The sequence below is a fragment of the Nothobranchius furzeri genome, chromosome 6 (genome assembly GCF_043380555.1).
Source record: "Nothobranchius furzeri strain GRZ-AD chromosome 6, NfurGRZ-RIMD1, whole genome shotgun sequence".
Classification (NCBI taxonomy): domain Eukaryota; kingdom Metazoa; phylum Chordata; class Actinopteri; order Cyprinodontiformes; family Nothobranchiidae; genus Nothobranchius; species Nothobranchius furzeri.
In genome coordinates, this window is record NC_091746.1 from 29855795 (window position 1) to 29870145 (window position 14351).

The window sequence follows — 14351 nt, forward strand, 5'->3', positions numbered from 1 at the left end:
AGCGCAGGAGCTTGTCACCTGCTGACAGCAGGCTGCTGTCTTTTCCGAGGGCTGCATCTTGCCGGTCATTATCACGTGACAGCGACTAGTCGACGACAGGCATAAAAAGTCACTATAGTGAAGTCGACTAGTTCATACAACCCCTGCTACTGCTCCCCAGAGTGTTCTGCAGCATAATCAGCACGTTCTCTTTGAACTTGATATCAAATTTTCGCCTCCTCTTCGTCTCCGCACGGTTAAAGTTACCCTCGAAGTCTATCACTGGCAAATCAAAAGTGAGACGATGACACAACCGCCCCCCGTACTTGCTTGTTACCACATTCCACCCGGCCACAATAAGAGACCGACCATTATTCACCTTCGCCGACTCCGACACCGGCCAAAATTGGAGACCCGGCCTTTAATTGAATACCGACCTGTATTAGAGGATTTACGGTATTAAACCTAAAACATTTTTGTACCACATGCTTATTTCTGCTTTGAATTTAGCATTTAGGGGTCATTGGTGACTTGCTCCTTTCTCCAGCCCCTAGTATGAGAGGGGAACTGCAATTTTTGTCACTTCCTTGCTGGCTTTAATTTTGGAAAGGCGGAGGTTTCTCCTTGGTGAGCCTGTGATGTTGCCGAGTCTGCACCAAGCTAATGCTGCTAATGTTGCCATTCAACACTGGTAATGAAAACGTTCTAGAATGGTTCAAAGCAGTGGTTCCCAACTGGGGGTCTGTGACCCCCAAGGAGGTCCCCACTAAATTGTCTGTACTGAGGTTGTGAGATTAGCAAGGTTATATTTTTAAAACTTAAATGTGTAAAATCCCAATATCCATCCATTTTCATCTGCTTTTCTGGGGTTGGGTAGCGGGGGCAGTAGCCTACGAAGAGAGGCCCAGACCTGCCCCTCAGCTATTGGGCCAGCTCTTCCGGGAGCTCTCAAGGCGCTCATAGTCTTTCTAGCATGTCCTGGGACTTCCTTTGGGTCTCTTCCCAGTTGGATGGGCTTGAAAAACCTCACCAGGGAGGCATCCCAACCAGATCCCTGAGCCACCTCATTTGACTCTTCTTGATGTGGAGGAGCGGTGCATCTACTTTGAGTCCCTCCCGCACGACTGCGCTTCTCACCCCGTCTATAAAGCCCTTTTTACAAAACACACCATGCCGGGAAATCAGCGTAATGTTACTGCTACAGCGTGCCTAATAGACACGCCATGCCGGCATAGCATTGCGCCAATTTTGCAGCATTCGCTACGCCTCGCTTGATAGTAATGTTGCAGTAATTGTCTGTCTCATAAAAGGTGACTGCGACTTGTAAGCAAGTAAATTTTATTTGTAAAGCACTCATCACAGACAGAAAAACGCAAAGTGCTTCAGATCAAAACAAAACAAAGTATAAAGTCATAAAATCCTAATAGCTCAAAACTGAAATAAATGAAAGTCAGAACAACAAAGTCATAAAATTATAAAATACCATAAAACTAATAAATGATGATTACAAATTTGAGTAAAATAGTAAGAAAATATTTAGGTAAAAGCAGCTTCAAATAATTTAGCAGTTTTTTTAAAGTGTCCAGACTGTCAATACTGCGTAAGGATAAAGGAAGATCATTCCAGAGTCAGGGAGCAGCAGTCTGGAAGGAGCCATCACCTTAACTTTTATGTCTGATCTTATGAACTTCTAGAAGGTTCTGGTGTGTGGACCTGAGGGCTCGGTTGGAGCATAAGGCTTTAACAGTTCAGTAATGTAAGGAGGTGTCAGGCGTGCCGGTGAGTGAAATGGAGGTGAGGATCCACACGCGGGTGAGGAAGGAGGCAGGCAGGCGGACAGGAACATTTAAAGGGTTTTAATGAGACACGCAGGACAATGAAACAGTGAATCAACCAGACGAAATGGACTAACAGGGTTTAAACACAGGAGGAGCTGGGACCTTGGGTGATTGGGCAGAGAGGCAGGTGGGAGCAATTAACATGGACACAGGACTGAACCGAATGGGGAGACAGGACAGGGTGTGACAGTACCCCCCCCCCTCAAAGGGCGGATTCCAGACGCCCACAGGAACATAGAGCAGGGTGGGAGGAGGGGGACCCGGAGGGAGGGCCGAGAGGGACTGACGGAGAGGAGGCAGGGACCAGTAGAGTCCGGGGGCCTGCGTCTGTGGCAGAGGAGGAGGCGACGACGGGCTCTTGGAGGCCCGCGCCTGGTGAGGGCAGGACTGGCGGTGACCGGAGGCAGAGACGTCGGAGGACACGTCTTTGACTTCTGGACTGGAGGCGGCGGCGACGACCTCAGGGCTGGAGGCGGCGGCATCGGCCCCCCGGGCCAGAGGCATCGGGGCATCGGAGAACAAGATCCAATAGCATTAAGTATGAAAAAAAAACTATTTTTTTAACCATTGGTTGTAAAAATGTGAACCTTAACGGACTGCTTATGTCGGAGATTTTGATGCAGTCCGGTGTAATCCGATACAGTGTTTTTGGGCTGATATTGAACTACTTTCGATGTCGATGTTGGAACGGGATATCCCTAAAGCTGAGCAAAGTAAGTTGGAACTTTTCACCATCTCATTCAAAGATGTTATCAGTTCTTTAAAATGCAGCCTATGACATTCTAATCTAGTTGACTTCCAATGCCTCTCGGCTTTGCCTTGGCGCAACAGCGGGAGGTGTGATGACGTGGGGAGTTAATGCCGAGCTCCAGCCGGCAATTATATTGAAAATAAAAGTAAAAACAGGCCATAAGTTGAGAGGTGAGACGGCAAACTGGAGCAATGCAGCGCTCCAGGAGCTTCTCTCCGTTGGTGCTGGAGGTCAGATAACCAGAGACTGCACGAGGACTATGGAGGACAGACACCTTTATGTGCGGCCTGTTAAAAAACTTAACGAGCGCAGCTTCAATCACAATAAAAACAAGTTATGTCCAAAATAAACGGAAGTCCATGGCAGCGCAGAGACTGGCCCGATACCCCCGTAACGCCACCACCTCGTAATCCTTCCTAAAAAGGACACGATTGCAACACATTACCGCCACTGTCTGACCACCTATAAACAACCTAAGCTCCCTGATGCCGCCACAGCTTTGCATCAAATTGATGGCACTGTTTTGTAAAAATGGGAGAGTCCAGCCACCCTGTAGAGAAAACTCATTTTGACCACTTGTATCTGTGATCACATTCTTTGTGTCACCACCCGAAGCTCATGACCATAGTATACATTTATACTAAAGATCACTGCAGATGTATTGAAACAATCAGTGAACTTAGTCCTTAAAGTAGCCTAAAGTTTATTTTTTGTTTGTTTGTTTTTTTCCCCCATAATTTACAAAGTTTACATAGAAAATAAAGTACGCCATTTTTAGACCCTGTGTGTGCATAAGCAAGTTTTATAAATGGGACCCCTGGTCACTGGCCACCCCCAGCCTGGCCCTGACCGGCCCTGTGGACCCGGGCCATTGCGGCTCTAACTTGATTATTCCGCCGACGTTTGGCGCTATGACTGCGGCCATGTGCTAATCAGCTGATGCGGCACAGCCGCCTCTATTTAACTCCGGTTGGGCGTTAAACTCGGACACAAAGCCATCATGCCTCCGTTTGACAAGAACCCACTGCAGAACAAACCCTTCAAACAGAGGAAGAGCTTCGGTAAGCGTTCACGACCGGAACCAGAACCTCACCAAGTTACAAATGCGAGTGTAATACCTGTCTTTTCTTGGCAGCCACTAGAAAACTGGAGGTGGCGGGGATCCGGTCCAAGTTCCCCAACAAGATCCCGGTAAGTCGGAGGACCTGGTTCGGACCTGGTTCGGTCTGGTCGTGAAAAGCTGGGTTGGTCTCAGATGTTTTTCCTCTGATTTCAGGTCATCATCGAGCGCTACGAGAAGGAAAAATACCTTCCTCCTCTGGACAAAACCAAGTTCCTGGTACCACACGAACTCACCATGACCCAGTTCGTCACCATCATCAGGTAAAGGATCCACTCGGACCTGGGCCCGGACCAGATCAGCTGTTAGTAACCCCTCAGAGACATGTACACCTGAAGGGTCTGGCTTAGTCATTTACTGAAGTTTGTTTTCTGTTTGAGACGTTTTCTGACCGCTGGAAGGACGCGTCTAATTCCCGGGAATGAGAAACCTCTCCTCGTTCATTACTGTGAATTCTGACTTTCTGTTGCTGCACGTTCTCCTCTGCTGGTGACCCAGTAGAACCCACTAGAACCAGTCCTGCTGTGGCGTACTTCAGACTGTTGAGTAGCTTTGATCAGAAAACAAAGCGTCTGAGGGAAGATCGATGAACTCACCCGTGAGACAGCTTGTTGCCATGGAGACCACAGCGCTCTGATAGTTTAATCTGTCAGATCGGATTTGAATCTTCCAGCTCAAGTTCAGAATATTTTCAGCAGTCTGATGGTCTTTGACCCCCCCCCCCCCCCCCACCCCCAGGGGACACGATCTATACTGGACCAGGCGTCCTGGTTCGGGTCGGTTCTGCTGCTCTTAAGCAGAACAACAAAACTTAGATGGGGGGTGGGGGTGGGGGGGGGGGGGGCGGCTTTTAGAAGCAGAAACTGATCCATCAACAGGGGTGGGATTGGGTGTCTGTAGAGCCACTGTAGTTTTTAGTCAAATATCTGACAAGAGGTCAAAGGTCAGACTGACCCCGCTCTCATTTGGTGGGTCAGAGTCCAGAAGCAGAATCAGGGTTCGGTTCTCGGCAGCGCCCCCTTGTGGCGTTTATGAAGCAGCTTGAACTGAATTTCAAGCTGTTTCAGATTTTTGGTACCTGGTGATAGTGGTGATGATGATGATGATGATGGTGATAGTGGTGGTGATGGTGATGATGATGATGATGATGATGGCAGAGCTGCCTCCAGTTGTCCAACCCTGGTCCTCAAGGTTCTCCTAGCTGCAGGTTCTAGATAAATGGTGTCCAGACCTCCAGAGAGGCCCAGCATCTTCAGGGTGACGCTTGCAGCTAAAATAAAATGATTAAGATAAGATGCCACACTTGTAGAGCACCTTTCAGAATTGGGACTCAAATCGCTTTAGTGTCATCCATTCACACACTGAGATATAAAGCCACAGCTGCCCTGGAGTGCACTGACTGAGGTAGGGCTGCAAGCTCAGCACCCCCAAGGCCCTCTGAGGCAGGCAAGGAGGGTTGAGTGTCTTGCCCAAGGACACAACAGCAGAATTCTCTGGCAGAAGCCAGGATTAAACCTGCAACCTTCTGATTACAGGACAACCTGCTCTACCTCCTGAGCTAGTGCTGCCTCCTTCGATGCCACGTGTGCGTGTTGTAGACACGTCTGCTCCAACACACATGGTTTGAAATGGGGGTGGATTAGGGGTGAGATTCACTACAGGAAGTGAATCTCCCATGATCCTTTGCTTCTCCCAAATCGGATATTTCTAGCTGAGGTTTGTTTGCAGCATGATGAAACTTTCTGAGACATTCTGTCAGTTTTAAAAGTCTTACTAAAATCAGACTGACTACTGAGAATAAAATAACTGAATCAGGAAGTGAAGATTTTATTTTACTACTTGGTTTTGTAGATCCTTTGGCGTTTAGGACTTTAATGGTTCTGTTCTGAATCACAGGAACCGGATGGCTCTGCTGCCCAGTCAGGCCTTCTACCTGCTCATCAACAACAGCGGCTTGGCCAGCATGTCCCTGACCATGGCCCAGGTCTACAAGGACCACCAGGATGAGGACGGCTTCCTCTACATGACCTACGCCTCTCAGGAGATGTTTGGACTCTAAAGCTCAATGTTTTATTCTGCTCCAGGCTGCTGGTCTGACTCTGCTGTAAATAGAAAATATTTTTATATATTTTTGAAGATGAATTTTAATGACGTTGATCCAATAAATGCGTTGATCTGGAGTCTGGTTGTGAAGGTTCTCTAATGTTCTGTGGGTGTTTGGAAGGTTCATTCAGGTTATTAAGGATTGGTATGGATTAATCTGCTTTAATTACTGACGCACTCTAAAAGGAAAAGTAGTTGTTTTGAATTGGGAAGTTGATACTGAATTAGCTTTTTTGGTTCTTAATGAGTTAAATTCAAACAATAACAAAAAACCTGAGATCTCAGATTCTACAGCAGAAAGAATTGTGACTTTATTTTTATTTGTCCCTCTTATCTGTTAAATCAAATGGAAATTTATTTTTCAGTTCGTCTAATACTAGATCACCAGGATTTGGAAAGTGAGCCACAGAAACCTGATGAGGCGGTTCCCCTAGATGTGATTCACATCCGACCACAGGTCCTAGATCTGCATTACTTGGTTCTGGTCTAAAATTGTCTTTTTAAACCTTAATTTAATGTGATTAACTACACTGTCTTAAGATGGACCTGAAGAACTGCTCTGAATTGATCAGAAGTAGCTGCATTGAGGCTGATGGAACATTAATGACTTCTGATCAGTGATGGGAATAAAATAACGGTGCTACTGTGTTCTCTTTTCGGGTAACTGAATAATCTTCCCACTGTTGCAACGCCGTTACTGGGGACGGAAAGCTATGCGTTACTATGTGCTTGTCGAATGTTGAGCAACAGTGTGAGACTTTCTGACCGCCACACATCAGCTGCAGCCAGGGAGAGAGAGAGGTGTCGGTAACGCACCAAACAGGCAGATGTTTTCATCCAAGCGCATCACGGCCGTGAAGAACGAGGAAGATGTGATGAATATCTACAGCTGCAGGTGTGGATCTGCAGCCGTGCCCTTAGCGTGACAGCGGGACGTCCCAAAGGTCCGCTCTGCTCAGACGTCCTGATCTTCTACCTTCCTAGATCATCCAGCTGTAACCTGTTTCTGATCATGTCTTTAGTCCCGCTGTAACACTGACGCATCAGTCTCAGACGTCATGGAGCTCAGGTGTTATCAGAACTACCTGTGTGTGTTTACCACCCAGAAATGCTACTAAAACACATAATTATGTGAAGCTGGAAAAACGAAAATACTCCTCAAATTTACATTTATTTCTGTAACTTAATGATAAATGACCCGCACTTGTACAGCGCCTCTCAGAGTAAGGACTCCAAGGCGCTTTACACTACAGTGTATCATTCATCCATTCACACACACATGCACTGGTGGGGACGAGCTACGATGTGGCCACAGCTGCCCTGGGGCGCACTGACAGAGGCGAGGCTTCAACCACCACCAGCAAGCAAGGTGGGTTAAGTGTCTTGCCCAAGGACACAACAGCAGAATTCTCTGCCCGGAGCCGGGATCGAACCTGCAACCTTCCAATTACTGGACAACCCACTCAACCTGTTGAGCTACTGCTGCCCAATTAAGACTGAGAGACCATTTAAAGGCTCGGGAACCTTTACAGGTGTTTCTATTTGCAATTTTATATTTTAGCTGATTGGGGTGTTGTTAAATATCACACAGCAAACTTTTAATAGTCTAGATAAGTGTAATGTTCCTGTTAGTAGTTCCTCCTGTTTAGTGGTTATTTAAATTATTCAGGTTTATAAAAAACATTTGGACATTTTATTATGTTCCAGTCATTAGTCATTTATATTTCACTATTGTAGTCATTTATAGTAAATTAAGTTAGTTTAACTAAGAGGGGAAGCCATTTTTCTTGCTTTCTTAATGAAAAAAGTAACTAAGTAGTTATTTTTCTTGGTAATTAGTTACTTTTATAATCTCGTAACTCAGTAAGTAACTGCAGTACTTTTTGACAAAGTAATTGGTAACTATAACTAATTACTTATTAAAGGTAACGTTCCCAACACTGTTTCTGATTTTTATTTATTAGGATAAATTTCACTATCTGTTCACTTCTGCCCCCTGCTGCCACAGCCTGATTACTGCAACCTGTTTGCCTTTACAACAAATCTATTTTGATTATACAGTTTGATCTTGAACCAGGTGTGGTCAAAATATAATGGCGTTTTCCACTAAAGTATATTTGGTTCACCACACTTTCTGTTTGTTCTGAAGCCCATCCCTTCAGTGCAACCACAGAAAAAAAATGATTAAGGGTTCTGACTTTATTACATTAACACGCTTATACCAATACAGCAGATGACTGTGAATGCTTTCTCTAATGTACACTTAAATCCCAAAGCCAAAGGGTCGGACATGTTTTATTTTACCCAGAATTCTGATGGGATTTAATACTACGGGTGTTTTTCCAGTAGCACTACTTGGAGCAGTTTGGACCGATGCAGCTTGACGCCGACCACTGTTCCCAAGGCACAGTTCAGTATTTTCCCGCTTCTTTTTCCCTGTTTTTAATGATAGAAGCCACAGTCGTTCCTGGCAATCAAGTAAAAAGACAACTTAAAGCTCAAAGCTGCGTTAACTCAGAGACTCAACTCCAAACTGAACGCCTGTTCATCCGGTGGAGGTGAGTTTAATGAGCACCTGGTTTGCACCTTAAAACATTCTCATGGTTGTGTATAAATAAGTGGCATGACATGTTGGTTAGCTTCAGTGTTTAGCTGTTAATAAAGCTATTATGCACAGTAATGAGTTACAGATGGCTGTATTAGCTTACTAAAGCTAACACAGTAATGTATCAAGTATAGCATACTTGTTAGCATGAGGCTAGGCTAACAGTGTTGTGTTACAGATAGCTTAATTAGCTTCCTGAAGCTAACACAGTAATGTATCAAGTATAGCGTACTTATCATCATGAGGCTAACAGTGTTGTGTTACAGATAGCTTAATTAGCTTCCTGAAGCTAATGCACTGTAATGCATTACAGTTAGCATCATTGGCTTCCAACCCCATGTGTACCTGGTTTAGCTCAAAGATCAACTTTAGTCATTTTTTAAATTAATTTGCAGTTGTCTTTAGGGATGAATGCTGTGTAAGTCATTGTCTGGGGGAAAATATGGGATGCAAAGTATAAATTGCTGGTGCAAACAATTGTGCAGACTTTCCTATATTCAAAATTTAAAATGTTTAAATGTCTCAATTTCAGCTAACCTAAATCTAAATGCTAAGTGTAAATGTTAAATATAAATATAAATCCAACAATTAAATCTAAAAATTAAACATAAATATTACATCTAAATGTAAAAGTTAATAGTATATCTAAATGTTAAATCTAAACCAAAATGTCAAATGCTGCACAGGTGATTCAGCCACTGAATCATGTGTGTTGGAGCAGAGAAACCACTAAAATGTGCTGGATACCGGCCCTACAGGCCTGGAATAGGGAGCCTAAGTCACACCCATCTACTTCTGGACCACGGGTCCCGGAAGGACGAAAAAATGAATGCAAGTCAATGGGGCTAAAATCTAATTCAGCTTGTTTTGTGCCATGGATTTCACATATGATGTCTGTGAATTTTAAAGACACATTTTGATACCAAAAACATGCTTATTTTCGAACAGGGGGGACTTTATTTTAGGTTTTGTGTGAAAATAAGTCTATGACTACAAATGCGCTTCACGAAAGTGATTTCATCGAAGCAGACGCGGAGAAAACTGAGGGAAAAGGGCTGTAAGTTCAGCAAACTTCCCACAGGAGGAAAGAACCTCCATAAATCTGGTCATTTGGTAAGTAGCAGCTACTTTGGGGAGAGGAGATTATGTGGTGTGACGTTCCGATTTCTGGTGTGTAGCCATGCTATTTACGAACATTTCCAAGCTGATAAATCTCAAAGTACGTGACAGGCATGGTCGAAACACCAATTATTACTTTTCCTTTACATTTTTGTACAACATATGTGCGACCCAGGGTCTGAGGCAAAGCGGATTAGAAAATAACACCATTGACTTGCAATCATTTTTTTCGTTCTTCCAGGGACCCATGAGCCGACCGGAAAGAGAGGCTTCCTATTGACTACCCCTGCTTTACAGGGTTAATGCAAGGCCACCCAGCCCCTGTCGCCCCCTGTGGCCAGAACATTCCACCTGCAACTTCAAAATGGCGGGCCGCTCTTTTGGGGCTTAGAAAATTGAGCTGACATACCTGGCGCTGCAGTCTGGTTCCAGCAGGATTTAGGTCATGAACACAGCTGATTAGTTTAATTTAGTGAAGATAATTAAGGAAGGAAGCCTGGGGAGACATTTCAGCTGTAAGAATAAATCAAACTCAAATCAAAGCTTTTTCTAATAAAGCGCCTTCCTTGTCAGGAAGCCCAAGGCGCTGAACACAGTACATAAGAAAAGTGAAACACATGAATAAACAGATAATAAAAGCAATTCAAATAGTGCAAAAAAAAAAAACATTAAAGTAGAAACAAATGGATAAAGAGACCAATGAAAACAGGGAAATAAAATCAACATCAGGGAAGTTAACATTTGACCCTCCTGCATTGTTAATGGGGTCAGATGGACCTCTGGTGTATTTTTATTTTTTATTTTAATATTTTTTTAAGGGGTGCTTCACTTCATCCCTGCCAAGTCATAAACTTTAAACCCTGTTTGACCACCCCCTGCCCTGGCGGGGGTCACCTGATAGGAAAGTGGAAGCTGAAAATTTAGAGGAAACAAATATTTTAACCTGAAACCACACAGCAGCTTTCGTTTGTTTAAATCAGAACTCTGAAACAGAAGTTTTGTGTCTGGACAGTCACAGCACTCTCAGTTTGGTGGATTAGCACCATCGCTGCGACCAAGCGAAACCGTAAAGTTGGTGGTGGCTTGTTTGAGACGACTTTGGTTTCGACTTTGGATTTTCTTTGAGTAAATAGCAGATATTTAAGTTCTTTATTTAGAAAAAGGATGCATTTGCATTTTCCTCAGTAGTGTATGCCCTGTTGACATCTGTAGAGATGAGTACATCACGTTGTTCGTTGACCAGTAGCATGTGGAGACTGTTAAAAAGACAACCATAGATTTCGCCCTATGGAGTAGCCCCTGGCTCCTCTCTCCACTGAGAGAGGAGCCGGAGTCAAATAGTTGTCTCCGCCCACCTATAAACATTTGATCCCGCCCACATTTTGCCCCGCAACTGATCTCCGGGAGGCAGTCAGGGGTAGTTGGCCTTATGACAGATTTTTTTCATGGATCGTGGCCAGACCATATATTCACATATTGGATGGCGGCCCACCGTTCTGAACCAGCTCAGTGGCCTGGTGGTAGAGTGTCTGCCCTGAGACCAGGAGTTCAGGATTCAATTCCTGGTCGGACTTTGACTTTGAAAAAATGGGACCCAATGTCTCCCTTTTTGACACTCAGCATTAAGGGGTTGGATTGGGGGGGTTAAACCACCAAATGGTTCCCGAGCGCGGCTGTGTCTGCAGCTCACCGCTCCCCCAGGGGATGGGTCAAATGCGGAGAACAAATGTTGCACACACATCAGTGTGTGTGACAACTAATGGGACTTTGACTTTGCCAGCTGTCTGGATTCACTAGATAAAAAAAAAATGGTTTCAAATTGTAAGTGTTTTGCATTATGTCCACGAGACAAAACTAGACCGGATCAGGAGTTTAGACTGGACCGGATCAGGAGTTTAGACTGGACCGGATCAGGAGTTTAGACTGGACAACAGGAGTTTAGCCTAGACAGAGCAGGTTGTCCAGAAATTGGAGAGTAGTAGGCTTGATCCCGGTCCTGCCAGGGAATGCTACTGCTGCATCCTTGTTCGGCTGCCTCCGTCAGTGCGCTCCAGGGCAGCTGTGGCTACATTGTAGCTCATCCCCACCAGCGAGTGAATGTGTCAGTGAATGGGTGGATGACCGATTGTGTTGTGAAGCACTTTGGGGGGTTCTGGAACCCCAGAGGGCACAATATCAAACACAGACCATTTACCATGTGCTGGACTGGATCGGGAGGTTTTTAGTTGTAAATAAAACCCAAACTTCTCCATTATCATTCACGTTTAATTGTTGTTGTTTTTTAAAGGTTTGGGGCAATGAGGTAAAATTTCAGATGAAAGGATGCTGGAAAAACCTGGTGAGGAGAGAGATCAGAAACAGGGACTTCCCTGAGCTTCCATCATCTGCAGGGAGGGAAAAATACATTCACACACACACACACTGCCTCCCACGTACACACACGCACACCGAGCTGAGTGCTAGCAAGAGGCTTTACACACAGCTTCACCCTAAACCGAGACAAAAGGACTGTAATCCGCCACCATGGAGGAAAACATGGACGAATCTCAGAGCCAGAAAGGTAGGACTCGGAATAATCAGAACATTTTATCTTTGGTCAGATGCTTCCATTGTTCTGTTTATCCATCCATGCATCCCTGTGGGTGCCGTGGGATTCCTTTGTGTGTTTGTGGGCTGAAGTACGACAGCATCCCTGTCCGGCTAAATAAAACCTGATTACCGTTTGGGGTTTTTTCAGTGTGCACCAGGTTCAGCATTCCGATCTATTTCCCTCGTTGTTGTTTTCATGAGAAATGGAGGGATGCCGTGCATGTTAATGAAGCACTGCTGTGTGTGATCGCAGCTCGGCATCACGGGACGAGGCTTTTCTGAGCTGCGGTGAATAAACTGTCAGATTGTTTGGGTTGAGGTAATGACGGACACCAAGGGGTCGTGTTGTTTAGAGGCTGGGCGGACAGATGGACAGGCAGATGGATGGATGCGTGGACGGAGGAGGTGGGAGTGGCTCGAGGGAGGAAAGGGGGAGAAAGAGGGAACGAGTGTGGGGTAAAACCTTGAAATAAAGAGCAGAAATGATGATGGGGGGGGGGGGTAAGTGGGGCAGTGATTGATGCCTTCGTCGGGATGCTCTTTGTTTGCCTCCATTGTTGAAGCTTCACGCTTGTCTGAACTCCTCTTCTTCTCTCTGCACGTCTCCCCCCTTCCTCTGATATCTCACCCTTTCCCTCCATTTTCCACATCCCTCCAGCAGAAGCCGTCTCCTGGTTCCTCGCATCAGTCTTTCTGCTGGGTTCTGGTTCTGAAACCATTATTCTAACTCCTCTCTGACTCACCACCCTCTCAAACTGTCGTTCCCTCCCTTCATCCCAGTTTCTCTTTCTCCATTTTCACCTTTTTCCAAAATATTCCGGTCAATTGTCATCGCCCCAGCTCTCTAGATGATTATTTTTTATTGAACGATGGCATTTTTAATCATCCTAACATTAATATACATTTTTTTGTGTTGTTGTCGGAGCTGAAAATGGGCGTGTCCACCGTCTCCATTGCACCTTCGCTCTCTGAACTCCATCAGAGGTGTTGGAGCTTTCACAGATTCCGAAACAAAACCAATAATTAAACCATTCTAATTGGGAATGATGACCTTTATTCCCTTTATGAACGCTACATCTATGGTCACATCGCTGTGGCTTTGTCTCCTGCTCTCTGATTGGCTGATTTGTGTGCTTTTTCTGGAAGGAACTCGTTTTAGCCAATCAGAGAGGTGAAAGTCGAGTCTCCGTGTTCAAGCAAACGTGATTTTTCATTCCAGGCACTTTGCCGTTTCTCCCCCTCTCCTTCTGTTCATCCAGCTCCCATCCCTCTCTCTCCGCTGGCCTCGCCCTCCTCCCATCCCTGCTCTAGCCCAGGTGTGTCTGGGAGGAAGGCTGGCAGGTGAGGTCAGAACACCAAAGAGAACAGGAACCAGTCTGATGCATCTACCAGACGAGTTACAGAAGTTTTATCATCTAAACGTTTAACCTTTAATATTACCTCCATGTTGAGAAATCCAGAAAATGTTTCCATTCTTTCATCAGATTTATTGGATTAAAATAAACGGGTAACTGCTTTTTATCATCGGTGTTCTGCACAGAACCGCTTCTTATTATGAAGGAAACATCTGATTGTTTCCTCCTGAACAATCTGAAGGAGCTTTTCTGTCAAACACAAGTAAAAACAAAACGTTTGAATCTATTTATTAGAAAGAAAGCGTGATGATTCATGACACCGTATGAACGCCTTCCTCTGTCTCAGATTCACAGAGCTGTGCTTTTTGGTCCATTTTTAAAATCAAAACTATTTTTGTCACATTTGTAATAAATAAAGCCGTCTCATTCTAGATCCACATCATTTATTTAACGCTTTTAAACCTTTTTTCATGTAAAAACATGGATTTATTTAGAGGAATCGGCTTGTCAAAAACATCAGTCCGTCTTAAACACAGAAGTCTGTCAAAGCCTTGTTTCTAAACAGCATGAAAAAAAATCCCACACTTTTTCCAGTCTGTGAACTCACCGTCACTAATTCAGGCTGGCAGCAGCAGCAGCTGCGTTCTGGTTCTGAGAGGTGAATCGGTATCGGGCCTAGAACCAGAATGGGTGCATCAGTCAGAGCGTTTAGATCGGGACGAGTCCAGATCTGATGTCATCAACAGCTGATGACAGATTATCAACCTGCTGCTGTTTGTCTCTGTTTCCGCTTCAGATTTGATTAGATTCAGTTCAGACAAGAGAGAAGAGGATTATTCTGGGACAAACCTGCAGTTTTACACCTAAACGGTCATCTGATGAAAGCCGTGTT

General features: G+C 44.8%; 2 protein-coding genes across 2 annotated transcripts in view; both read left to right on the plus strand.

Annotated features, from left to right (window-relative positions):
• Positions 1-3304: 3304 nt before the first annotated feature.
• Positions 3305-5868, plus strand: map1lc3c (microtubule-associated protein 1 light chain 3 gamma). Its single transcript, XM_015973119.3, has 4 exons — positions 3305-3629; positions 3704-3759; positions 3845-3951; positions 5585-5868. The coding sequence occupies exons 1-4, from the start codon at positions 3569-3571 to the stop codon at positions 5745-5747; spliced, it is 387 nt and encodes a 128-aa protein (XP_015828605.1). The 5' UTR covers positions 3305-3568; the 3' UTR covers positions 5748-5868.
• A 6039-nt stretch (positions 5869-11907) lies between these two features.
• The window catches only part of LOC107394260 (neuronal membrane glycoprotein M6-a), a 24933-nt gene continuing 22489 nt past the window's right edge, over positions 11908-14351 (plus strand). Inside the window, exon 1 of the mRNA XM_015973132.3 lies at positions 11908-12075. Within this exon, the coding sequence (XP_015828618.1) occupies positions 12039-12075 (37 nt within the window). The 5' untranslated portion in view covers positions 11908-12038. The remainder of the gene's footprint in view (positions 12076-14351) is intronic.